At 39.4% G+C, this 27,248-nt stretch overlaps 1 protein-coding gene across 9 annotated transcripts in view; it reads right to left on the reverse strand.

Annotated features, from left to right (window-relative positions):
• The window catches only part of MICAL2 (microtubule associated monooxygenase, calponin and LIM domain containing 2), a 132,782-nt gene that overhangs the window by 61,805 nt on the left and 43,729 nt on the right, over positions 1-27,248 (reverse strand). For 4 of the 9 annotated variants that reach the window (XM_080404609.1, XM_080404608.1, XM_080404616.1 and 1 more), the window contains exons 3-20: positions 26,371-26,578; positions 25,614-25,730; positions 24,354-24,455; positions 22,423-22,578; positions 21,363-21,463; positions 19,518-19,775; positions 18,588-18,703; positions 17,525-17,651; positions 17,222-17,312; positions 16,979-17,126; positions 13,492-13,691; positions 12,898-13,010; positions 8,564-8,635; positions 7,820-7,969; positions 6,567-6,671; positions 4,770-4,988; positions 4,446-4,547; positions 3,707-3,838 (exon numbers count right to left, since the gene is read on the reverse strand). In XM_080404609.1, the coding sequence (XP_080260735.1) occupies positions 3,707-3,838; positions 4,446-4,547; positions 4,770-4,988; positions 6,567-6,671; positions 7,820-7,969; positions 8,564-8,635; positions 12,898-13,010; positions 13,492-13,691; positions 16,979-17,126; positions 17,222-17,312; positions 17,525-17,651; positions 18,588-18,703; positions 19,518-19,775; positions 21,363-21,463; positions 22,423-22,578; positions 24,354-24,455; positions 25,614-25,730; positions 26,371-26,578 (2,517 nt within the window). The remainder of the gene's footprint in view (positions 1-3,706; positions 3,839-4,445; positions 4,548-4,769; positions 4,989-6,566; positions 6,672-7,819; positions 7,970-8,563; positions 8,636-12,897; positions 13,011-13,491; positions 13,692-16,978; positions 17,127-17,221; positions 17,313-17,524; positions 17,652-18,587; positions 18,704-19,517; positions 19,776-21,362; positions 21,464-22,422; positions 22,579-24,353; positions 24,456-25,613; positions 25,731-26,370; positions 26,579-27,248) is intronic. The other 5 variants (XM_080404614.1, XM_080404613.1, XM_080404610.1 and 2 more) reach the window with 4 other exon arrangements.

Below are 27,248 nucleotides of genomic sequence, written 5' to 3' on the forward strand. Positions count from 1 at the left end.
TCATAGTTCTTATGATGTGTTGTGTGGATTCACTCATGCAAAGCTCAGATGAACACAGTTTTCTGAAGGTCAATCCAACTTTAAATAGAAAACAGGAATAACCAAAGCCCAGCCTGTAATAAAATATTTGCTAATTCAAAGTTCTACTTACATGAATTTTGACAGCTGATTGAAGCTAGAAGGTAGTTTTTATTATTACTGGCAACTTGCATATAAGGTCATATAAAAGTTAATTCTTAAGAAGTTGTAATGACTGCATGTCTTGAAAAGAACCAATATGCTTCCATAGCCTTCCTTTCAAGTGCCCCTTTCAGGACTGAGGCTTAATAACAGGTTTCTGTAATAATGCAGTATGATTTCTTAGACACCATTTCCAATAAATAAGCCACCATAACTAATACTGTTCCAATGAAAGTTCAACAAATGTAAAGGATCACCATGGCTGATAATCTCAGTACTCACTTGAAATTAAAATGACAGTGCTAACTATTTAAAGGATGGGAGGTTGTTGATATTTTTAGGTCATCTCATGAAGTCTTACAAAACTCAAAAGACTTATCTTCTATTCTTCTGCTGGGAAAAAGCAGAAACACTGAGACAACATGAGGGAGCTCTCTCTGTTGGCTTACCCATCCTGAAGCCCTTTCTCATACCGAAAGCTAGACTCACCTAGTGTTACCTCTCAGAACACAGACCAGAAATACAAATTCTGAGTCCTATAAACCCACTTGCAAGGTAACACAAACACAGGCAATTACTGGTAGATATTAATAGCAGAGAGGTCTATTACTCACAGTACATGCACAGTACTTGAAAAATACACAGTATGCACCTGAAATATTATCAGGTTTTATTTATATAGTGCTGCACATTTAGTCAGTGTTTTATAGACTATGATAAAATTTTCATGTTCCAATAAGTGTGCAATCTTAAAAGATAAAACACAGACACAACAATTCAACCGTGGAAGGGCCCGAACAGACTGCTTGTTCCGAAATTAAGGCTGCAGCAGGTATTCCCCCAAGATTTAATACTCTTAAAGTAAAAAGAACAATAAGAAATCTGCTTCTGGAAGAATTTTGCTTGAGAAACAACAAAAGACAAGCCAAAACATGGCCTGTGTAACTCGAAGAGGAACAGAACTTAAGTTGCTGAAGAGAGCTAAAGCTTAACTAACAGGGGTATCACAGGGCTGAATCAACTTCACAGCACATGAATAGTATGGAGAACAAAGGTCTTGCACATGAACACCTCACCAGCACATCACCAATGCAAGTAACAGTCCTGGACATAGGTCCAAAGGGCCACTGAGTCCATACCCTGGCCGCAGAGCAGGATCCACTTTGCCTGTGTAAAGTAAGTGCACATTGGCATAACCTGCTCCAGAAGGTGTCTACTACCTTTCCCACTGAAACATCTACAGTAATCCATCGTCACTTGGCGTTCATTTGGATCAGCTTTCAATTACCGCATCTGCCTCAAAGGGGAGGAAAGTAAAAGTCTACCTGTTCATTACCAGACCTGCAATTTAAAAATTTTCAAACAGCTGTGCCAAATGCACCATATTTAGACATATGTATTGCATATAGTGTACAAGAGGACCTGAGCCTTTAGAAGCCTAAGGAGCAGTATAGCAGGCATCAAGATATTCATGCATGTAGAACTGCCAAAGAACACGTGTAGTCCTACCTTATCAGCCAAATATTTACCAGACAAGATGAACATATATTTACTGTGCTTGTGAGAGAACAAGATTTTCTTGCCTCAGCTGAGCTGCATTCTGCCATTACCTCTGCAGAGAGCATTTTTCAATTGAAGTAAACTCAGCCTGGGTGAAATGAGGTCACAACAAACTATTGTTACACCATTTAAATACAATGGAAAACTGATAAAAAGGCTGTGAGTGCACTTTACAAAATGCAGTTGAATTAAAACATCAAAAAATGATTGCTCAGGCCAGACTTTCTCTTAAGAAAAAATTCTAAAATCCCCGTAAAATTACTGCTCATAGAGCCTAGTTCTCATATTCTGAAGAGTTGTTCACATATTTTGTTGGTTGGGGTTTTTTGGGTTTTGTTTTGGGTTGGGAATTTGTTTGTTTTTTGTTTATTTTCTTTGCAGTGTCACAATAGTTCTCCAAATCAAAAAAGCAACAGACCTCAATATTTTGGAAATCATTACTTAGCTTAAAACTCATCACACACTATACCTCCTAGGTCATAAAAAAATAAGAGGTAAATCCAGGCAAAGGAATTATTTTGAAGCTGAAGGGAATTAGGGGATTATCGCAGTAAGGCACCTGCTGGGCTTGCAGTGTCCTTGAAGGGCTGTGGTAGACTGTGTTTTCCTGGGGAAGGAGAGAAAGGGAGTCTTTTCAACACAGGTCTGTATCAACCGAGGAATGTGCCTTTGCAAACTGCAAGTTGGTTCAGTATCTGCCTGCTGAGTTACTGCTGAGGCTGTAAGCTCAATTTGCAACCAGCATTAACAATATAGTGCAAAATAACCTAAAAAGATCTAGACCAATTCCACTAAATGCTCCTGCTGAATGCCCAGCAGATGGGAAATTACCTTTTGGGCATTGCCCAAAGTTGGGCAATACTCACTGGTGTTCCTTAAGACTACTGTTATTTAAATATGACAAAAGCAGGCAGAATGCTTTGCTCCCCCTCACAGCAAATGGAGAGGGTACCCAGTTTTGTCAACTAGCACTTCCTTCATGTGTCAGGCAGCAGAGCCACCAGCTCCAGCAGCACCTGCATTGGGTCACAACAGTCACGTTCTTGATGTTTCCACCTTCATTTCCACACCAACCCTACCCAATACTGCAGTGTTCCCAGGCTGCTGCTACACAATCTGTGAGTGAAGTAAAGAGAACCTGGGCCTTTACCTGCCCTGAAAAGCTGAAAAATGTCAAACTTTCTTCAATTAAAGTCCTTCTAAGACAAGGGGAGTTAGAAGCCAGTGTCACCTTCGCTTCCCCAGAAAAAAGCACAGCCCATCGTAACATCAGCACAAGCAGTAAGAGCTGAGTATCTCCCATTCCAGTGTTACCTAACCACTTTCATTAAGAGTATGCATGTTTCTTCTTTGTAAAGTCTGCTGTTACAAAGTACTGCATTCTAGCAATTAATGTGCAGAAGCAAGTTTAAAGTACAAATAAGTAAACAAACAAAACAACAATAAAATCTGTCTGTATTGACAAGTGCTCAAACTATTCTAAGACATGTCCTCTAGTCAAAATAACCGTTCTTGTGCAGGTTCTCCCCTGCAGTCCAGATGGATATTCTGATTCATAGTTAGAGGGATACAAGAAAAACTACAAATGCTTCCTAAGAACAACTAACCAATCCCATAACATCCAGTTAACTATACAGTGTGACTCTTTCTCTGCTAGGTACATCTGTGGTATTACCCAACAACAGAACATTTAAAATAAGGAGCAATGCAAAATTTTCAGAATTGAAGCAAAAATTCAGTTACCTATTCACTTTATTCTTCAGCTTTATACCTGGAATTATTTTTAATGACAACTTTCTTCTTACAAACATGCAGAATTAACAACAGTAAACGAAGTAAAGCTTGATTCAAATGTGAAATACAACCTATACAACAAATCTGCTGGCAGCACCTTCCATCCAAGCCATTTCTCAAGCAGCTTTAGTGCAAGTTAGGATTTTACAGGAGAAATTTGTTAATAGAGTACCTGTCTAGAAGGAACAGCAGGGGAAGCTGAACCGGCAGATGATGGAGAAGAGGTAGCAGCTGAATCATGAGGTGGAGGGCAAGAGAGAGTTGGGGGCTGAGAATGGGATAAGCCTTTAGTAGGTAGCTTATTCTGTGTAGAGCAGAAACAGGAGAGTTATCCAAGAGACAGTGACATTAGCACAGGTTAAGAGAATAATTTCACAGTCATGCATCAAAAAAAAAAGAAAGATATTAGAATTCTTTCATTTTCTTTATTTCTGCACAGTGAGGAGCCATGGAAATAACCACAGCAAAACCTTCACAGCAGATGGTATTACTGTACTCAGCTTTCTTACCAAAAATATTTACAGTGGGCAGTAAGGTAAGAGAGTGCTGGGAGAAAGTGTAACGAAACATAAAAAATGCCAGATTACGCTAAGAGCTACTGCTCACAAATTCATTAGAAACTGTGAGCTACCAGTGTTTACTTAAGCACAAGACAGGGTTTATTCTAAAACATTTCTCTCATGCTCAACTACTCTGACTGGACTTCTGATTTTGACTGGTTTTTATCTTAAATTATGCACCAACACTTAAACAAAGCTTTTTACCAGTTTCAGTGGAATCCACATAACTTTTCAGATCTACCCAGCACAAAAGGAGAGTTAAAAACAAAACCACTGCAATTTCCCAGTGCCCCCCATGAATTTTTATATATATTCTAACTCAGCACTTTAGGTGCAAAACCTAACATTCACCTTTGGAAACTCCATGTATCCAAACATTGAGGCAAGATGCGCTGCTTTCTCTTTAATGTTCTTTTTATGGAATTCCCTATTTGCTATGGTCTGAGCTCTTTTCTGCAATAAAAGCCAGGGAAGGAATGCCAAGAAAGGAAAAAGAGAGAGAGATATTTCGGTTAATGTCACGTACATCATCAGAACATAGCAAGTTTGTAGAAAGACTTTTTGTTGTGTTAATATAAAGTCAACAGAGAAAAAGCCAGCATACCCAGGGAAAATACAGTATACAGATTAACATATGCAGTTAAGAGGCAGAAAGGAAAATAAATTACTTGTCACCTGTTTCATTTTTTCCTCCAGGTGCTGAAGACGCTCAAGCACTCCAGAAAGTACAAATGCAGCAGAACAGGCAGATGCGAGATTTTCAGAGGTTTCTGACAGACTGGGATGGGTATCTGGTTTTTGTACAGTCTTTGCTCTCCTGGCCATATGATCAGAATCATTCAAAGACTGTTTGGATTCCCTGACCTCGTGTTCACTCCTAGCTACCACCTGAAACTGGGAAACACTCGAAGTGAAAAAAATCTGCTTTCTGCACTACCATGCATTATATGCAGCTTTTAAGGATGCTTCCGAAAGCGCAGCACAGTCATGCACATAACTAGAAATAAAATGTTCTCACATCACTCTTTGCATACTGTCTATGCCTCTCTGATGCTTGTGTCCATGCACTGAAATATATCAGTCCTACGTAACTTAGGCAGGTCTTGACATCCTTCTCTAGGTTTGTGTCAGTTTTTACAAATAAACCCAGAGAGCATCACTACAGAAGAACATGACACTACATGGCCTTCTAGGGTTTCCAGCACAGGTCTGGGGTGTTTTGGTGTTTGTTCTTTTTTTTTTTTGCATCACATCTGCCTGAAACTAATCTTAGAATCAAATTGTAACAGTATCAACAGTGTTTCTTGGCATAATTCTAGATCTAGTTCATAGATCATAATTTATAGATCTAGTCTGACTCAAGTCAAACTGTAATGTATTTCAGATTTGAAGCATTTTTCTGAGGAGTTTAGAATAGGTCTCTGAATTTGAATCTTGATATAAAATAGCTTTTGAAGTAAATTAAACATTTGATCCAGAACAGCTTTATCAAATTCAGTCTTAAAAATCACCTTCCAGCTGGTCTTTTCATGAGTTTTCTACTTAATCCTAACTGTCCAATTCAAATAAATACACAAACTTTCCAAATTTCTCAGAATTAAAATTAAAAACCCTAACTCAAATCAACTTGCAGTGTGCTTCTGATGTTTCAAGGTAGCATGCCTGCCTTTAAAGCAATTCTCAACCAGTTTATAAAACTGCATTTTTCATCAAGCTAATCTGCAGATCTCCACACACTATGCAGATCTCATTTCGCTGCTGAGTGCTCTTGAAATGACACTACAGGATATTTACTTCCATTTAAAAATCTGATGTAAAAAATGAATGTCAATAGTATTTGATATGAGATAGCTTTAATTGCACATACTAAGAGGAAAATTTGGACAATATATTCAAAAATTTTGCCCCATGTATAAGATGCTGCAAAAGACCTTTCAGCAGAAATTCTTATAACAAGTTCTACTTTTAAAAAATATAAGAAAAACTTGGGCATCAGTATCAGTTTTTCAATGTAGCTTTTATTTTAGATGTTTTTGCCACATTTCTCAGGGTGGAAAACTCCCTTTGCCTTATCATTACAACAGCCCAAAGCACCAAGTACGTGCACAGACAAATTTTCAGGCACTGCTGCAGTTTTCTCCCATGTTAAATGTAGCCATGTAATTATATTTATACAATTTGGAGTCTAGATGTGGTAACACAGAATGTTTTCACATTACACACCTATGTTTTTAGGGCTTTTCCCACACAATTACTAATTCTTTCAAATAGTTTTCTCATTGGTCAAGCAGGTGTAAAATAACCTTAAACTTTAATGGGGTTTTCACAGTTCTCAGGTAAATATATCTGTTAACTCTGCAGATTAGATTCAAATAGTGTTTTGAATATTTTCTGTAGTTACACAATAAGATTGAGTTCCTAGCGGTGAGAGGAATAGTGTGCTTGTCAGGTGTTACCCATATGAGTTCCTACCTGCCTTTTTGGTTGAAGTGGAAGAAGACTTGGATCCTTAGGTTTAGCAAAGCGAGGATTAACAGGAGGGTCAGAAGAAGGCAGGACTGGTCTATCTATCAGCTCCTTGTGAAGCATTTTTAAAATTATAAAGACAGAATGGAGAGAAAAAAGGAAAACAGTATATAGGATTCAAAGATCTTCTGAGGCAGAAAGAAAAAAAGCTGCTTTTAAAGACTATGGAGCTTAACAACATGTTTTACAGATTTTGTTACCTACCCATTTCATTAACTACTTCTACCATCAAAGACATACTTAAAATTCAGCACATTCAGTATTCTTTAAGAGAGGTTATGATCAAAACATAATGCATAAAGGCTTCCTTCAACATGGCCAAGCAAACCTCTGTACACATATTGCAAGCAGAAAGCTCAGGGCACTGACAAGTATCCAGGCAGAGGGCAAACAACAGTAGTTCACAAACTGAGAAAGTCACTTAACATCTATAAAGCCTACACTTCTGGAGGACTTACATATCTAAATAAACAAATGGATACAAGCACAAAGAATTAAGAAAGTCACCTCCCTTCACAGAACCTTGACACCTTGCTCATCCTTCCTTCAGCTTTTTTAGGTAACATACCCAAAGTCAGCTGACTCAAGCCATCTCACTGGCTAAAGTGTGATTTTGAGCTTATCATGCCTATGTTGACAGCACGGGATTATTTTACAATCACCACTAGTCACACTAAGAACAAACCATGAAAACACTGTAGAACATACAAATTATGTCTACTTCAAGAATGGAAATGGCAGCTGGACACATCTTGTAAAAGATTATGTTCCCTTCTTACGCTTTCTAAATTTTCCACAAAGAAAGATTCCACTGGATATGTAGTGTCATATATTCATAGAATACAGGAAAAAGAAGTCCTCCTGCAATACTATACGCAGCCAGCTTAGACTTCCACACAAAGCAAAAATTCTACAGACTGGCTTACAAGAGATTTCTAGACACTGCAATTCCCCTAAGCATCATTAATATCATAGATATTAATACAGTATACTAATATGCATTGGTCAGTCTGTATTAGTCATATTTGTTCGCTAAATATCGAGAGGAATACCTTTAATTTGCATTAAGTATTAAAAAAAGACAACCCACTTCAAATGCCTAACAAGTCCATTTTTTCCCTTGGAAATCTGCATTATGTTCAGAAGGAGGGACTACAGTTTGATTTCAGGGATTACCTTTATGTTTGTCTATGACCTACCTGCCTCCGAAAAATTGTATTTGGAGCATTCTCTTCAAACTTTGCCAACAGTTGAGTCGCCATTGATTTAACTTTATTCTGATTTGTTCCTTCTCTGCCATCACTCTGTTCTTTCCCAGTATTTGTCCCTTGGCTTGAAAAGCCTGAAGCCTGCAAGGAAACAAAAAACTATATTTTTCTTGAGCTTACCTATGACTCTCATGAAGAGAGAAAATCCTTACCAGCAGAGGGTGAAAGGAAATATAGTCTACGGTATATTAAAAATTACACTGTTCAGCATGCAGAAGTCACCAAAAAAATATTTTCTTTGGTCCCAAAGTTCAGTAAAAAGGGAACATTAAGCAGTGCTGGTGATGATAAAGCAGAATCACAAGGTCTAATCACAGGGGGGCGAGGAAACAAGCTGCAACGCAAACTCTTCAAACAAAAACTTGTTTAAACAACTGAGTTGGGGAAAGGAAACAAAATTAAATGAAACCAAACCCCAACACCTTAAATGGTCTTGGGTCAGAAAGAAAACTATTGCAATTGAGGTAACGGTTTCCTCCCTACCAAATGATTTCAATAAATTTAGCTCCTCTTTAGTGCACATTATAGTCAATTCAAGGTTTTAAGGGGAGAGCGAGAGTTTTTTGTTCCCACCAAGCATAACAGGCCAAGCCCTGCCCTCCCGACTCCTGCTGCTTCCTCAGCTCTGATGCAGCTCAAGGAGCTGGATATGTGTGGACACCACTGAACACCAACCTCCTCAAAGACACCAAAAAGACCTTTTCGACGTCTTTTGTTAGTCTCATTTTCTTCCGTTTTCCCTTCAACCTGAAACGGTAAAGCCAAAACAAGTTCTGTGGGTTACCACAGCAGTTACCAGATTTACCCAAGCAGTCCCTCCCAGGACATCAACTTTCCTAACCAAGCAAGTGTGATCTGGCCTGTGTTAAACCAGGCAAATGGGTAAGCAGCACCAGCACGTGGGGGTCTTCACTACACTGGCGCACCTCGTTAGCCCCCAGCCCCGGCTCAGCAGGATCATACCTTATGTGAGGAGCCTGGTGGCCCACAAGGCGGTTACCACGTATGTAAAAGCTGCCTGTAACCCCTGACTGGGAGTTCTCGCTGGACCCATGGGTGAAAATACATGCTCGTGCACTTTGTGGAACACAGACCCTACTACAACACTGGTACTTGCTTTTTCCTCTTTCAGTACTGAATAGTTTATAATCCATAAAGCACTAACACATCCTTGAAGAAAAAGGCATTACAGCAGCAGCTATTCTGTGAATTTTTATCTAGACTACACTGGTTTCCAGATGAGTAACGAAATCCAGAAACCCCTCACTCTTTCACTATAGCCTCATCTCCTTCAACCTAGACATCTTCATGCAGATCGCGTGTTCGTGGTGTAGACATATCTCCTTTCTTGGAGCAATTATTGTCTGCCTTAAAGGTCTGTCTCCCTTGCAACATTCATCTCCCTGACTATGGTTTTACATTACAGTACTTAAGCAACCAAATTGCCTATTTTGTACTGAAGCCATGCACATACTTAATTTACTTCATACTCAGTTTGCACAAACCTGCACAGTAGTCAATGCTTAAAAATTTGTATCAGTTCTTATTAAATTCAGTCTTGAAGATTTGGTACAAAGGAGAGAGTTTTTTTGTGTGATAAATGTCATGTTACGTTATACTTTATGAACAGTAAATTACATTCCACTTATTTGCTTTTGCCCACGCTTTAAGTTAGTGATTGTTCAGCCAACTTTAAAAAAAAAAAAAAAGAAAAGAAAAAAAGAATAAAGAGAGAAAAATCAAAGAAAACAGGCTTCCTTTTTACATATACACTGTTTGTAATAAATCATTATGCAGTGAATAGAAGTAATCCCAAACAACTTCTGGGCAAACACCAAAAGAATCAGATGACAGTATTTTGGTTACTTTGTATGCTTTGGTACATTGTCTTTCAAGCACCAGCTCTCAGTAACCTAACTTTTCACTACCTATAGTCATTAGTCTACCAAGGAAGAGTGAACAACATAACAGCACAATGTATTCTGCATAATAATCTGTACCACATAAAAGCAGAATTGCCTAAGTGAATGGAGCAAACAAGATGCTGCTTTTCAAAAATAATCTTACATAAAGAACTTTCATTAACATATTTACAAAGAAGTGAAAGACAAAGCAATTTAATTGCCTAGCAAAATGCCAAGAAAAAAAGACTGTGCCCTTTATTGTGTAAACACCTCCATTCATTTATTAGTCTGGAGCACAGGAAATCTCAGTTCCTCTCCAGCCTGGCTGACACTTGTAGGAGAATGGAAAAAATTATCCAGCCCAGCACAGGCTGCCAGAACAGCTACTGCCACAACAGCACCCGGCCCCCGCGTTCTGGTCTCTCACAGCCTGAACCTGGATAAGGATCCCTCTTCCAGCCGAACAAGAGGACAAACTAGACTATATGGGAAGTTCACTGAGTGACACTCTGTTACCCTGGCTGTTTTTTGACTCTGATATTTGAGTGCTTTCCTACAGTCATACCTTGATAATGCTCTGCACACTTTTTGCAGGAGAAAGAACCATAAAACTGAAGCCACAGTCAAACTCTTAAGCAGTTGCTTCCCAAGGAGCTTCATTTCCCAGCTAGTTTCAGACAGGTCAAGCACTTGCAAGTCTCTGTCCTAACCCAAGTACTGTGTTTCTTGCTTAGCTTCATGCCCCATCCACAACAAGGCTGCAAAAAGCCTTATACAGGATAAGGTTTTGACAGAGCCGCTCCCCAAGCTGATTTGGAAAATATCACTTCCACTTCTCATGTCAAACGAACTCCTGTAGTGTGAAACCAAAGGGGCCCATCAAGCAAATCACTTCATGCTTTCATGTCATGCCAAGAACTATGCCTCCTGTTATGACAGAAGGCTTGTTTCATGATGGGAGGTTAGTCAGAGGGCTGCATGGCTTCATAATGGGAAGCTCTCCTCACTACTAAAACTCTGTTTACTTCTGCAAATAACCCATGGAAAAACAACAACATTGTGGTGATGAAAAAAGATTTTTCTTCTAAAGAAGTCACCCACAAGAAAAAGCAATGTTTATTTTGCCTATTTGGTGTCTCACTGCTTGCTTAGCTGGGAAACATGTCACTTGGTTTTGTTTAGATGTGGGTGGCAGGGAAAAGTTATTTTCTAACAAGGATGTATGAGGTTACTGGGCAATTATATGTCCACAGGTTTTTGGATGTGTTTGGGGATGGAAAATATTCAAGATGCAAGTCAGTCTAGGAAATATCTGGAAATTCTGGATTAATTCTTCAGATGAAAAATAAAATAAAAAAAAAATCACATTTCTACCAAAACTGAGAAGATAGCAAAAAATTTTAAAAGCAACATATTAAAATACTGAGAAATGCAAGACATACATGTACATCAAAACTTCTACTAAGGATACCTAATTCCAAAAGAAGTAGGAATATGTACTTTTGCAGGCAAAACTTAAGAGTCTTTGCATAGGTGTAAATGAAGCAATGCAGTTAAGCATTAAGGAAGTCTGTTAAAACAAACAAACAAACAAAAACAACAGAGAAAGAACTTGAGAAGCTTTGTAGTGGATATACAGTTTCTGGCTAGCCCATGAAACTCAAAACCTGAAACAGTTTTGCATTAAGCCGTGTTTCAGAAAATGCAGAATTTTATTTCATTTTGGTGGAATACATGCTGCAGTCTAACTTGTACTGGTTAATCTGCAACATTGAACTTGAGACACTGCTGCCTCTAAGGCAGGTTGTGCAGACACTCCCCACTTAAAATGAAGGGAAGCTTGGCTGTGAAAGCAAAGCCCCTCCTCCAGGTGTCTTTTCAGAAGAAGACCAAGTTAATGAATAGGCAGAAGGTGAAATAGTTTATTAGTCAATAATTTCATTAGAGTAACTTTTAAATTAAATCATATAAAACCTTTGAAGTTACAAACCCTTCAGAAGCACAGACAATACTCTCACTGCACCCAGTCCTATGCCAGGCAGCATTAACTCAGGTCTCCGTAACCCTTCAAGGCCCTGGAGTCTTTAATCACAACGTGTATGGGCATGGATGTGTTTTATACAGGGACATAAACAAAGCATGTCAATAAGTTTTCATTATTGAGAACCAAGAGAGAAAAGTATATGGGTATGACCAAGAGATCATTATCTGAGAGTCATGCTGGTCAGCCTGCCCACTGTTTGTTACCATTGCAAGCTTTACACGTCTGTAATAGTTTCAAAGGTTCCCTCCAGAACCTTGACAGCATCCACAAACTGTTCAAAACCACTGCTTTCATTAAAGGGATCACCAGCACTCCCTCTCAATCAATAAGCATTTTAGCCTACCAGTGATTATTTAAACCAATATATAATATTATGGCTGCATATCTAATTCTAGGAGTACAAAACTACAGAACTATTTTTCTTAAAGGTAGAAATACCCCAGAAAAATTCTAGACTTTCCAGTCTCAAAATAAATAACAAAAAAAAACCTAAACAAAAAAAACCAAACACAAAGGTCCCCAAAATAAAAAACCTAGCACCTAGCATCGCACAAAACCTCCTAAAAACACCTTTTGAAAAATCTCAAAAATAAAACATAAAAAGACAATACATGTAACTGAGCCAAGATGTAAAATATTTCCAGTTGAAAATGGCAACTTATAAACACACCAAATAAAACACCCTCCTCCTCTTACTTCTACCTGCTCTGAAGATTAACATGGGAAATGGATATGAATTTTCCCAATCACACCCAAATTTTCACTGTGATCTGAAATTCTGCATTTACAGAGAATGCTTAACTGGGACTATTAATGCTTCAGCAATTTAACACTGACAGTGCTTCTGTTTTATCCCTACAAACATACTGGAGTGTGCATGTGTGTGTCATCTTTGTTTACTGTGAAATCTTACTTAACTTTGTCAATATGTTCAAAAATCTCCTTCTACAAGTCTTCTAATAGTAGGATATACATAAAACCCCTATTTCTGAGCCTGACTGTCTATTTTCATCTTTTTAAGAAAGAAAGATTTGTAGAGCAAGTCTTCCTTCACAACTTACCTTTGGTACTCGTTTTCTTGGTAAAGTTAAATTGATATAATTATTAAAGATGAAGTTTGATGATTTTGCTGAACAAAGATCATTATTTTCTCCATTTTGCTTGTCATCAGCATCTGTTCAAAAAACAACTGCTTAGGATATTTATTCAGATCTATTCTTTTTAATACTTTGACTAAGCCAGAACTTTCTTACATAAATGAAATAAAATTGAAAACATACAATGTAGGGTGGCTTTTTAAAAAAGGAAGAGAACCACCCAGGAATGAACATGCCATATGCAGTCATCCTTACCAGAGAATCACTCTAATGACCTGATACATGAACTTCATGATGTCAAGCAGCAGTTATCCAGCTGCTCCTGTTCTCTGAAACCAGCAAGGACCCACAAAAGCTTAGTCTTTCATCGAGTTTTTCCCCCTTTCCCTTTTTAAGCACAAGGTAACTATTGCAGACAGAAGCAAGCACGCTCGCATGCCAGAACGGCTCAGCTGGGAAAGGATTCTTGGCTCAAGAGTGGTGCTTGTAAGCAGCCTGGATGAAGTGCTTCCACTCCCCAAACTTGCACAAATTAAGAGCAGCCAGGGTTCACCTTACCTACTGCCCGCAGAGGTGTGCCCCTGAACAGTTCATAAAACTTGGAGAGGTACATGACCATGCTGAGCTTGTCGGGCTCCCCGGCCGACCCCACCTCCTTCCCTGTGGTCACAGGGGGGATCCCAAACTCCTGCTCAGCAACGTCAAATGCCAGCTGGTTGTTTTTGACAACGTCCTCTTCGTTCAGAGCATCAAAGTCGCTGTGGGGACAACACACTGGCATCAGCGGTGGTTTGCTCTCTGCTCCTCCTGGAAACACACAGTGCTCACTTGCCCTTGGAGAGGTGCAGAACAGCACCATGAATGAGGGCACAAGCATTTCACTGGGTCAAAGCTACAGAGCCTACATAATGCCAAAGGTAAGAGTCCCATACAAAGCCTGTTATTACAAATCCTGGCTTTGCCAGAAATGTAATTTAAAAGCTGTATCACTGAACTGGATTTTGATGTAGTCCCATGAAAAAGGATTCTCTTACTTATGCAGAAATGCAATTCCTCCTCAGAAGTGCTAAGAAATGTTTTTGCTCTCCAAATACAGCTGTACTACTACAGATTTCACCTGTTAGTAACTGACATTTTAGTTTCAATTAGTTCTATAAATCACAGCCAGAAGGGGTAAATTTAGGCTAGCATTTTAGGAAACAAACATGTTGTATGTGTGCACACACACATGCACAGACACTACCTTTCTTTCTAAGGTGTTACACACACAGTTTGAGTGAGGACCTCCTGTCCACGCCATAACTGAATTTAGCAGTGCACGGAAGTACATCACACATCTGGAACTGCGTTATCCATTCTCTAATCCATTTTCTATGGGACCTATTCTAAGACTCTGATCTCTTGAACAGCTTCCAAAATTCATGATTAAAATAAACATGTGAATAAATTACAAAGCTGCAGGCAGGGTAGTTTGTTTCTCCTCGTAAGGAATGTGAGGTTTTGATCCCCCAAAGAATTTCTCTCCTCCCAACCCCACCCACCCACTCACCCTATTTCTGGAGCCAGGGGGCTGCAGGCAGCCCTCCACCCCAGCCCTGCCTGCACCTCACAGGCAGCTGCCTCTCTTGCCTGCCCAGCTTTCATCTGGTCAAGTCCTTCAGCAGTCCCATTTAATACAAAAAGCCAACAAGATCTGAACACAATGTTAATTAAACAGCAGGAGGTCTGTTAGCTCAGGAAGATAAATCTATCAACTTTCTAGAGACAGAAATGCTTAAGAGACATGCTTTCCACAGACAGCAAAGGTTACTTTGCTTTCTACACTCTCTTTCTCTCCCTCATACCCACAAAACCATCCATTATTCCCTTTTGTTTTTTTTCGAAACTAACCCAAGGCAAAAAAAAGTATCTTATTCTTACAATCTGGCAAACTCTTCCTCTGCAAAGCTGTACAAACAAGCACCCTGGGTATCACTCCTATTTTTTCCAACTTTTCCAACTTATCACACCTCATAAGGGAGCTCAATCATTTCTTTCATTTATCCACAATAAAGAGAAGCTGACAATAATTCATATGTGACTCCTAAGTCTGTGTAGGAAGGCAAGAGAATGCATCCACTGCATTTTGGAGACTGGTGAGAGGACAGATGAGTCACTACTGCATCAAGCATCTCCCACTGCAGTCTCCTGGAGAAACTGGCTGCTCATGGCTGGGACAGGTGTACTCTACGCTGGGTTAAAAGCTGGCTGGCTGGCCGAGCCCAAAGAGTGGTAGTAAATGGAGTAAAAACCAGCTGGCAGCCAGTCACAAGTGGTGATCCCCCAGAGCTCAGTACTGGGGCCAGTCCTGCTTAATAACTTTATTGATGATCTGGATGAGGGGATTGAGTGCACTCTCAGTAAGTTTGCAGAGGATGCCAATCTGGGCGGCAGTGTTGATGTGCTGGAGGGCAGGAAGGCTCTGCAGAGGGATCTGGACAGGCTGGACCAATGGGGTAAGGCCAATTGTGTGAGGTTCAACAAGGAGAAGTGCCAGATCCTGCCCTTGGGTCACACCAGCCCCACACAGCGCTACAGGCTGGGGGCAGAGTGGCTGGAAAGCTGCCCAGAGGTAAAGGACCTGGGGCTGCTGCTTGATGGCTGGCTGACCATGACCAGCAGTGTGCCCAGGTGGCCAAGGTGGCCAACAGCATCCTGGCTTGTATATGAAACAGCGTGGCCAGCAGGACAAGGGCGGTGATCATCCCCCTGTACTCAGCACTGGTGAGGCCACACCTCAAATCCTGTGTTCAGTTTTGGGCCTTTCACTTCAAGGGGACATAGAGGTCCTGGAGCGTGTCCAGAGAAGGGCAGTGAGGCTGGTGAAGGGTCTGAAGCACAGCTCTTACAAGGAGTGGCTGAGGGAACTGGGGATGTTCAGCCTGGAGAGGAGACTCAGGGGGGACCTTATCGCTCCCTATAACTCCCTGACAGGGGCTGTAGGCGGGTGGGGGTCGGTCTCTTCTCCCAGGTAACAAGCGACAGAACAAGACGAAACAGCCTCAGTCTATACCAGGGAAGCATCAGGTTGGATATTAGGAAAAATGTCCTCACTGAAAGTGTGGTGAAGCACTGGAACAGGCTGCCCAGGGAGGTGGTGGAATTGCCATCCCTGGAGGTGTTTTAAAAACATGTAGATACGGTGCTTGGCAACATGCTTTAGTGGCAGACTTGGCAGTCCTGGGTTACCCGTTGGACTTGAGGATCTTAATGATCTTTTCCAACCTAAATGAGCCTATGACTCTAAGTAGGCCCAGCAATTGCCATTTCCTTACGCCTGTTTCCTGACACACTGATCCTCTGATATCTAGACAAGGAACCTCACAAATCAGATCTTGTAGGGTTAAAGACCCCAGAAACACTATCAAAAGGGGAATGCTGGCTTACATTCAATCCCTAAAGCAGTTAATTTTCAAGAGCCACCCCTTGTTGCAAAGCCCATGTGCAAGGGCACTGCACTCTTCTGGACAATGAGTTGTGCAAAACCACCATCTCCTGTGCACCTCCATGGCCCAGCATTTCCCTACATGACTGTCACAGCAACCACTACAACACACAGAAGATGGCTCATTTAAGGCTCATCCAGGTATTTCTGTAACTCAGGACTGTGCCATTATGGCTGTGGTTTTAAACATACACTAAAAACCTGTCTCCAGGGACTTGGGAATGTAACTCTCACATTCTTCAAGCACTGCAATTTTTGTTTTAAATGGCTATATGACTCCCACAAACATGATCATAAGTCATAAGGTTCAAAGCCTTCCTAGCTCTTTGAAAGCATATATATTTCATTTTAAATGGCATGCAAGGACATAAAGAAAAAACAAAGCAAAACCAACCCCACCCTCTCCATCCCCCAAACCTGGCAATGGTGTGCACCTCCATGTAAAAACCAGCAATAGAAGGGGACTGTAGAGTATCAGCGTTGTGCTAGTTGGTCTTACACTATACTTTGGTAAATGCTTAATATATCCAACACTCAACAAGATCTACAGATGTCACTTACATGAGGTCAGGTCTGAAGCGATGGATAATTGCACACAACGCAAGGCCACTTTTCCAGGAGGTAGTCAGGTCTGTGACGTTAACGTTACGGTACCCTTCTGTCTGTTTCTGACACCAGGTCAAAAGCTTGTTAGGTCGAATATCTGACTCTGCAGTTACAGTGGAGAGCAAGCATTTCAGTCAGTTTTCATATGTTCAGAAAAGACCAAACATTAAGCCACAGCAAACATGAGATGTCGCATACCATGCCTTGAGAGATTCACTGATCTTCTAATGGAGCTTACTCTTTCAAGAGGACATTGTTGTAACTCATTGGTAACGTACAACTGTCTCACCTACAAGTAAGATAAATTAGCAGCATAATGTTAGAATTGCTTGGAGATTTTAAAAAAAAAAGTTTTATTTTTAGGTTAACTTTACCAACAGCTGGTTCTAAATTAAGGAGTGTCTTGCAGATTTTGCTTATGCACTACTTGCAGCCGTATTTCTCCTGGACAAAAAAAAAGAACGAACTGTGATTTCACAAGCAAGCCTTATAAGTACTAACCTGGTGAGGTCGAACACAGCTTGAGTTCAAGTTTGGATATCTTGTTCCTGGGTCAATTGTATACTGGTCAAAATTCTTGTTAATATTTTCAGGGGTAGTCTGAGGCAGGAGTCGATAAATGCTCTCTCTTATAGAGAAAAAAAAAAGATACAAGAGATTGATTAAAGTAAATATTTATTATATAAAGAGTTCGGAGGATTTTGCAGCTGCCTCCACCTTATTTTGATTCTGCCAGGACAAGTGTTATGCAGTAAATGCATAATGCAGCCACCCCATTTCTTATCGCCACTCAGCAAAAGAAGGATGCCAGACAGAAGAAGGACAACAAAAAGACTGACTCTTAGAACTTATGTCCATATTTTCCTGAGGCAGGAAGTGAGCAAGAAAAAGAAGGGGGTGAAGAAAAAAAAAAAAAAAAAAAAAATAAATAAGGAGGTTACATCATTCAGTCATCTGGTTTTGCTTTAACATCCACCCAAAGAGTAACTTCTTTACCACATAACAGCACTAAATCCTGTCATTCTGCAATTCCTATAACCACCACAGCCTTTTTTATTATGCTGTTCAATTTTCCATTTGGGAATATGCTGTGTTTGAGTCATACCACAGGCTTCTATCTTAAAACTTCTGAAAGCACTGTATTGAGTAATCCTTCTACTTGCATTACCACAACCATGACTATTTCTATTATATATCTGCCCCGAAACAGTCTGGGCAGCTGTAGCAGAGCAGGGGTAATTGCCATCAGGACCAAAGTCAGCAACTTCAACCATTAGACCATGGTGACACCAGGATTGCTAGTGTATTTAACAACAGATTTTTTGCTCTGGTCAAAGAGAGTTACATACAGAAGCTTAAGATGCAGCATTATAGCAATTCTCCTTTGCTACACATTTATCAGTCTCAATGATGAGGGCATCATCATTTACTAAGCTAAAATGCAGTGTTAAAAATCAGATATCAACTATGAAAGCTGTTAGTGCTAAAGTATTTATTTAGACTTGTTTCAGGATTTGGCTTTAAAGCAACTAGAAACTATGGAGAAGACAAAAGCAGCACTCACCGTTCAGCAAGAATTTCTAACGGGGGTTTTCCTTGAGCCCAGCTCCGCACCATCCATGCAGTATCAAAAGCAGCTAAGAAGCCTCTTGCACAGCCAGTACCCATTGGCCAGAAGGGCTGTAAGAAGCATTTACTTTGTAATTCCTTGTATTTCTTAAGGTCTTATTACAAAAGTAACTTGCAATGTGAATTTGGAGTCCAGAGTTCCATACTGACTTAAAAAAAGTAGCCCAGAAAGAGTTAAAAAACACAGTCAACTCTAGCAGTTTTCAGACATTTCTGTCCTCCAGCTCTTAGGTAATGAAAAAGACTGGTTTCACTTTTTCTCTTTTTAACTTCTACATTTGAAAGTAAATTTCTTAACCTCAAAAGTTAAAATCTGAGAAAAAAAAAAAAGACTCAATACTCAAGAATTTGTCAAGCAAAAAAAGGGACAAAAGATGCCTTTCTCTCATCTCCTAATTTTGCTTTGGATTGATCTTTTCAAACACTTCAGGCTGTCAGCGTGAGGTTAAAAAAAAAACAAACAACAACCCTACCAAATTTGTTGCCACATACATTTTTCACTTCAGAAAGAGAAAATATTAAGGCAAAGAGACTGCAATAAAAATGTGGACCAAGTTTTTCTCTATAATGGAAAAATTATGCCATGCACCCAAGCTGAGGACACAGCTCAGTTTTCAGACAGAAATACAACTTGCATCAAGCAAAACAGGATCTCAGCCAGAGACTGCCAGCCAAGCACTAGTTATGACATGAACTATGGCACACACCAAAAAAAAAGGAGAGAGAGGGAAAAAAAAATATTCTAAAGAGGGTACCATTGTTTCAGGACATTTAAGAGAGGATGGTTTGTTTTGGTGGGTAGACTGAACGTCTGGATTAAGAAAAAAATAAAGACAGACTACTTGAAAGACATTCCAAGATATACCTCAAGCAAACTATCTCCAACAAGTGCCACCAGGAGCTGATGTCTGTGCCTCTCTCTCACTAGTGCAGCATTTTCAGATGCATACATGGAAGTGAAATCAAACATTGCTACGTCTGGTTGCCCATAGTGGTTAATTGCAAAATCCAAGGAAGGCAGTTGGTAATTGGTGGCAAAGTCAGCAGCTTCTCTGGCGTAGGACAGCAAATTGCTCTGGTTCACGTTTTCCCCACAGAGGAGAAACTCAGTATCAATATAGTCCTGCAAGGAGAGAAGCATGTAGGATTATATATGCCAACTATCCTCTCTGGATTGGAAGGTTGCAGTTCCATAGCATGAGTGGCAACCACATATCTCACAGCATAATGAACCACATTACAAGGAGACTTGTCACCTCCTCCAGAAAGTTAATACACAAATGTAGATTACTGTACCATCCCAAAACAGGAACTCTCTATGCCAACACTAAATAAGCAGCTTTATTTACAATAGAGTATTATAGTGCCTCCCAGTTCCTCAGTTATGTGTTATTTGCATAACATTACTTCCCTCCCATCAAAAGATGTTCTCAGCATCACTGTAATGATTTTTTGTATGTGTGGACCCCACATCTGAAACCACACGAGAGCACAAATACCAACATACTGATGATATAACATGCAGGTCTCAGCCTGAAGGTTTAACTCAACGTCTCAATAACAACACATTCAAACTGGGGTCATAGAAGCTTTTCTGTTGTTCTGGTTTGGGCTTTTTTTGGCCAGTGTGGTGAAGAACCCTGCCTTTACAGGTCACCCTACTTAAAGCCAGTGAAAAGGCAGTATCTATTTACAGCTTAATCATGGATGAGACCCCTAATCACAGGGATGTTTCCACAGAAATGCTGTTAGCCCACCTGTTTTAAACTTTTATTCCACTCAGACATAAGCAGGTCAGAAAAACAGCTCCAACAGGCCACAGCTGCAGCTGCTTTTCTCCAAACTGCTCACCCACTTCTTGGGACTGCCCCCACCTACAAACACCAGCTCCTCAAGTCCAGCTGCTCTGCCCTGGGAGCCCATCCTCCAAAAGGGCAGCAAACTGTGGCGCTGAGCTTAGTGGTCCCATCAGAAAGCCAAAAAGCCATCTAATAGCTCCTCAAAAGTACTTCCTTAGGGAAATTATACTTGACTGTTTTGGCACTGCCTTACTTCATACAGAAAAGCTGACCTCTCTTGGGTTTCCAGGAAGAGAAATTTCAAACAGTGCCAAAATACTTTCTAGAAACAAACAACAAAAAAATAATACCCCTACACCTTGCAGAAGGAGGAAAAAAACAAAAAAAATCAAAGAAAACAAAGTAATACTAATTAAAAAAAGGCCTCAAAGTCCCAAGTACCTTTAAAGTTCAGGCCACCATGTTTATAGCCTACTTCTACCATGTTTCACCCACTTTAGAGAATTTGCAATTCAGTTTAAGGTAGGTTTTAATGCTTCCTTATTTGCCTGATAAAACTGGACACGGCTGTGCTAAGTTCAACTTTAGATAAATGATGTTTTTATTTTCTGGTGTAATGACCACACCATGTACTGCTAAGGTGAGTCAAGATCCCATTTCAGCCAGTTTCATAACCACAAATTTAGGAAGTATTGTTTTTGGTTCTCTGCAGAAACTTGGTGCTGACTGGAGAAAAAACCAAAACAACAAAAAAAACCCTCAGAATAAGATCTAAGTGATCTGAGCCTTAATGAAGTGATCTAGTAAGTCTATAAACACCCTCTATAACATGCAACAACATTTATGCAGATGTTCACACTTATTCTGTGCCAAGTAAATAAAATAGGGTTTTAGCCAGCATTTTTACATACATTAATAATCACTCCTTTGTCCAGAAGACTCTGCTTTTTTGCTGTCATCACAAAATAATGAGTGCTATCTTTATAGTAAACAATATTCTCCAGGTCAATTCCTGAAAAGAGATAATACATTTGTTACTAAGTACAGCCCATTGTCTGTATCATTTACTAACAACATGTGATTGATCCCCACAGGTGCATTTTCTTCTTGGTATAAATTCACTTTCCCAGCTGGGATGAAGCATTAGTGGACAATATGCTATAAAACCAAACAAAAGAAGAGACTGGCGTTACCCCACAAGAGTTTGCCTCAGCATAATTTAAAGTTATTTAGCACCCTTTTAAGGAACAGCTAGTTAAGGACAGCCTTAATCTTCCAAGGTAGAAAAGGGGAGCCAAGGGAACAAAGTGCTTTTTAGGTTGCTAGGGCTCTGGCATTGACTCTAACCAGGAGTTGTGGTTGATATTATAATAATAAGTTAAAAAATAAAAGAAACTCAGCTGTAAATCAAGAACAGAATTCTTGTACTGACAGTGGATGCAACTATTCTGAAACCTCTTTCCATAAAAATGTATTTCACAGTTTATATTTTAAGTATTTGAGGCAGATTTCCTGTCTAGTTCTTTTCAGTTTATCAGATCTACATATCAAAAAGCAAGAATAAACTCCTCCCAGAAGGGCAGAGCCTTTTTCACAGAGTGTAAGCTATTCAGTATGTGAATGGATACAAACAAAACAAACCATGTCTTAAGGGAAATCTCTGGGCACTGAGAACACTTCTAAACTAGTTCAACATAGCAGACATTTTTACAGTTAGGAAAAATTTAAACATTATAACAAGTCATGATGTGGCAGTGTCCAAGCTAAAAAAAAAATAATAATCCCACTGTACCATAAATGGACACCTCCATCTGCAAGACTCTTGACATCAACAGCATTTAATCACTTGGGTTTTTTATACAGTATGTTTAAATCAATGTTAATAGGAATAGGAAGGTGGTCTAGCACATAAAGAGTTCCTCTACTACCTCTTATATTTGGTTGTGGAAAAAAAAAAGAGGATGCACCCACCCGTTTCTTCTTTAAGATCCTGGAAGAACTTCTGATTGAAGATGAAAGCAACACCACTAATTTCTTCTACCTTGGCTTCTGCAGTTGTATTTCTGTTTATAAAATTGGCAGTGATAGCTATAGCCAGCTTTCCACGAAACTCCTTCCTCCTGAAACCTGTCAAGAAAAGTAAAACATTAAGAACACTGGAAACTTCATGATGGACTTTCAGGGAGGGTCAGCTCCAGGCAGCTCAGTATTACATTTCAAACACCACACCATCAGCAGATTCCATCATTCCTCCAATGCAAAGAGTCATTTCTCCCCAGTTCCAGCTGCAAAACTGGAGCTGTACTGCATTCAAGATGAAGTCTCATTAAAAAAAAAAAAAAAAAAAAAGTCTGGAGGGGAACTATGGAAGGCTGTTGAGCATGGAAAGAAGTTAAGGACAAATGATGACTGAAGAAAATCAGATCAATTTTAATGGAGGAAAACATTTTTAACAGGCTAAATAGCAAGTAAGAATTTTGTTCTATAGGTGGTAAACAAAAAAACATGCAAGAGATCAGCAGACAAAAGCAGCAGAGAAAGATCTGAAAAATAGAAACCCCTATAACAGTGCTTAGGTGCAGACACTACCAGCTAATGAGGTTCTTCAAAGACATTAGAGGTTGAAAAATATTCAAGGGCTTAACTGTTTCTACTTCCAAGGTGAGACTGACTGCAAAGTTACTTGCTCTCTCACTCCACCCTAGCTTCCTCTTTACACAAAAAAAAGCCCGCTAAGCCACAATCTTGCAATCACACTTTTTTTTTTTCCCTCTTTGCCTTCTCTTTAAGTAAATTCTGAAATAGGACAGAGGATCTTTAGAGTATTTTTAGCCAATTACAGATGACCTTTCATAGAATACCTGTATTTTCTAAGAAATAAATCACCTATGAATTTTTGTCTCTGTGCTTCTTGATATGCTCTTGTTACTTCATTGGGATAGATCTAATACAACAACACCAGCTTCTGTATGTAAACAATCTTCAGTGCACCAAATATTCCCTTAGATCCTGGTACGACAATAACCATTAACTTCCCAGTAGAGTCTGCAGCTGAGGTAAGAATAATTTTGCTTTGCTGATACCTGATTATTTAAAGTCTTTTATGGGAGATAGGTGGAAAATAGCGTGAGGAATTTTCTAATAGAACATTATAAGGAATTAACTTTAAGCATATTGTGGCTGGCAGATACAAGAATAAACAGACAAACTATGAAGCTAATAATAAAAAAGGAAACGGTGTACTTAGTGAACTAACACAGATATAATTAAAGCTACAAGGGGAATATATAATTAACACGTTTGTTCACGTGGTACAGGAGCAGCTTAGCTAGTGTCTTGCTAAGAGCGAGCTCAGGTGGTCTGAATTCTCCACAGTGACTCAAGTTCATGAAGCATTCCTGTCCTCTTCCCCCACACCTTGGAGTTACTTACTATCTTTTGGTATCCAAAAGTAACTGGTTCTAAAGTTAAGTCACCTCTATAAAGGAGCAATACCTCTGATGCCTTCATTAAATACCTGGCAGTCACATTTTAGTCATTATTTCAAACACAATAGTGCACATTTATGGCACAATAGCAAAGACTATGCAACTCCTGACATGTATCTTGTCAGCCTCCTTAAAGTTAAATCGTCATAGCATTACTTAACCTTGAAGCAAGCCCAACAGCATCATGATGCATTTTATAGGTAACGCAGATACACAGTGTATCTGCAGTATATCAGTAATTATATTAAATGTCTTTATTTTGAGCTACAAATTCACAACAAAAGCAGAAGATAACACAGAAAAAATAGTTCCCACACAGACTTCAGTAGATTGCTTTGTGTTCTCCTTTGACTTTCAGGCCTTCCAATATACTCTAAAGACCATTAATAAGGATAAAAGCAGATATTCACCTACCTTCTAACGTGTTCCTGCGGCCATCTGCACCAATAATAACATCAAACTCATACTCTGACAAAGGGTGATCCATGGGGAGAAATTCAGCCCTCCAACCAATCTCTAAGAACACAAAGAAGAATATTTATTCATTCTTCAGTCATACAATGGAGATGTGATTTCAGAGTCTGAAGAAAGGGCAATAAGATAAATGGTCCGTTTCTCATTCAAAGAGCTGAATTCTGCCTTGGTCTGATGGAGGGAAGTTCTGCTGCAGTCCAAGCTACATTCAGGCTGTATTATAGGGTGTCAGGCTTGTAAACTGACAATAAAAGAAATGGAAGGCTTCATTTGGATCACCTAATGCTCTAAGCTTCCACTCAGACCCATATCACAAGAATACACTTAAGCACTTCATTCTCATAGAAATAGCCCCACAGTTACTTTATCAGGACAGTATATATATGCAGTTACAGCAAGGAAGGGCTACGTATTAAAAGAAGAAACATAGCATTTCATCATCAATACTTTCAATTGTCTTCTAAACAGAAATTAAATGGAAGCATACTCACAAAGCTCAATTAGATCTTTGCGTTACCACAATGCTAAATGAGATCTTTGCATTAACACAAAGATGGTTATGTGAAAATGTTTTTATTGTCCATATAAAAATTAGATATGCTTAAACTACTTAAAACTATATTTATCCTACTGACACTATATGACCCTTTTAAGAGATAGCCCAGCATTTTAGTTACAGTAAAATTTTAAAATACTCTATCTGCTGCTACATCCTAAGTACTAATCTTAGAAAAAGAAACAGAAAAAAAGAATGACAAATCTTTCTCTATTTTGTTTAAAAATCCTGCATAAGATGGCTGATAAGATTCTGTGTGCCAGTGGGAGTTACATCAAATGTGAATGCAAAATGAGGCCCAGAAAGCTTAATCCATCCTCAATATTTATATTATCAATCAAAAATTGTTTTTGCAAGAAGATACCAAAAAGCCACACCAGACTCCCTACAAAGCCTCAAACGCATGCCAGAAGGCATAGTGCAAAACCTCAACATCTCAGACTGGGTCGTATTTTAAGAATTATCAGTGCTCTGTCACAATGATACTTATCATCCTTACGACTGCATGTAGCAAACCTAGCTGAGTAAGAAGGGCAAACCCTCCCATTTCTTTCACCAAAATTCAACTACCCTGAATGATTTCATATAATGTTTTTCACGAAAAGAAGTTACTGTGAACAGAACTACTTTATGATAAACAATACTTTGGTTTTCTTGGTCTTCAGGAGGTTCCAGGACTTTCATGAATTCTAGATTCACATGGATTTCAACTCCTAGTATAAGTGCAACTTTGAAGAGGATAAGTTGAAGTTGTCGAATACCTGTAGACAACAAGAAACAAAGTTGCATTTAATATGCAAGTAATCACAGCTGCTACTGGCATGCCATCAAACTGATATTCGTTGTCAACATAAGCGTGCAGCATTATTTCTCATAGTGTGACAAATGCAAATGTAGCAGCCACCATAGGATGTTGTTCTCTTCCATCTCATTTTCCTCTTGCAGCACAGTCTCATAGGTAATGAAACTAATTTTAGTGGGTTTCTTAGAATATTTTTTTAGAGTTCTCCTTCTTAATGATATTTAAAGGATCTGTTACCAATATATTGACCATATTAGGATAGAAAATTTTAGAGCGTATTGCCCTGTAAAATAGCCCATTTTTGTACATTTTCTCATTAGATTAAGGGTTGCGTCTACCTTCAACATACCAGAATCAATATCAATATCCTTCATACTCTGTAATAAAAACTTACTGTTTAACAAAACCAGACCAAGAGAAAAGCTGCTCCATAAGACTGTCATTTGTTCAATTGTCATTTTGGATAAATAAGAGCATTTTTCTTCATCTGTGTGTGTGTGTGTGTGCATGCACTTGTGCATGCCAAATAAAGTCTCCACTGATCTTCTGACCTCAGCACACCTCTTACCTGAACAGTGCCCATGCCTTGAGATACTTACTGATGTGATCAATAGATCCTGCACAGAATTTTCCATAAAATTTCTTTGCTCCCAGTCCCCGGAGGTCGTGAATTGTAAAAGGCCAGAGATGCAATACATTGTTTCTTGAAAAAGTGTCCCGCTTCTCCACGACAACGACTTTGGCTCCCAAGAAAGCAAGTTCTATGGCAGTCCGCAAGCCACATGGGCCACCTCCAATAATTAAACACTAGCAGAGAAAAGAAGGAGTCTTACATGGAGTTTTGTTTTGACTTCCACACGGTTTCCAACTTACTCTATTAGTACAACCTGATAGTCAGACAGACTTACTCTACTGAGAGTGTGTTCATCTACTTAAATCAATAAACATTCAGATTTTTTCACATGTGGTGTTCAGTCAATTTATACAAGAGGACCATCTGCTTCATGCAGACATAAAAGCATCTGACAAAAAGCTGTAATAGAAGAAACAGCAAAAAGCCAAACACTTTTGAGCATCTCCTTGTACCTAATTCACACTTGGTGTTTCAAAAGCACTCGCAGTAAGCAGGATTACAGCTACATAAAAGGGAGGGGAAAGGAAGTAAGTGGTCTTGGTGTAGGCTTTTTTTTGTTTTAAAGGGGAAATCGGTGCACAGTGTTAGACAAATCTATGATAAGCCAGTAGCTTTACACTATTAGTTATTCTCTCTCTCAGGCAAGGGCTTTTCCTGAATATAGCAGCCTAGTTTACCTACTGCTGTAAAGCTGGGCATGTCAAGAGCAGTCAGCAGGCCTGTCCTGCTTCACCAGAGCCAGGAAACTTAGCTTTCCTATTCCATGTCACCCAGTGATCAACATTCTCACCTTCAGGTCAATCACATTTAAATTTGGGTATCCTCAGGGGAATGGCTTCAGAA

The sequence above is a fragment of the Falco punctatus genome, assembly GCF_963210335.1.
Source record: "Falco punctatus genome assembly, chromosome: 10".
NCBI lineage: Eukaryota > Metazoa > Chordata > Aves > Falconiformes > Falconidae > Falco > Falco punctatus.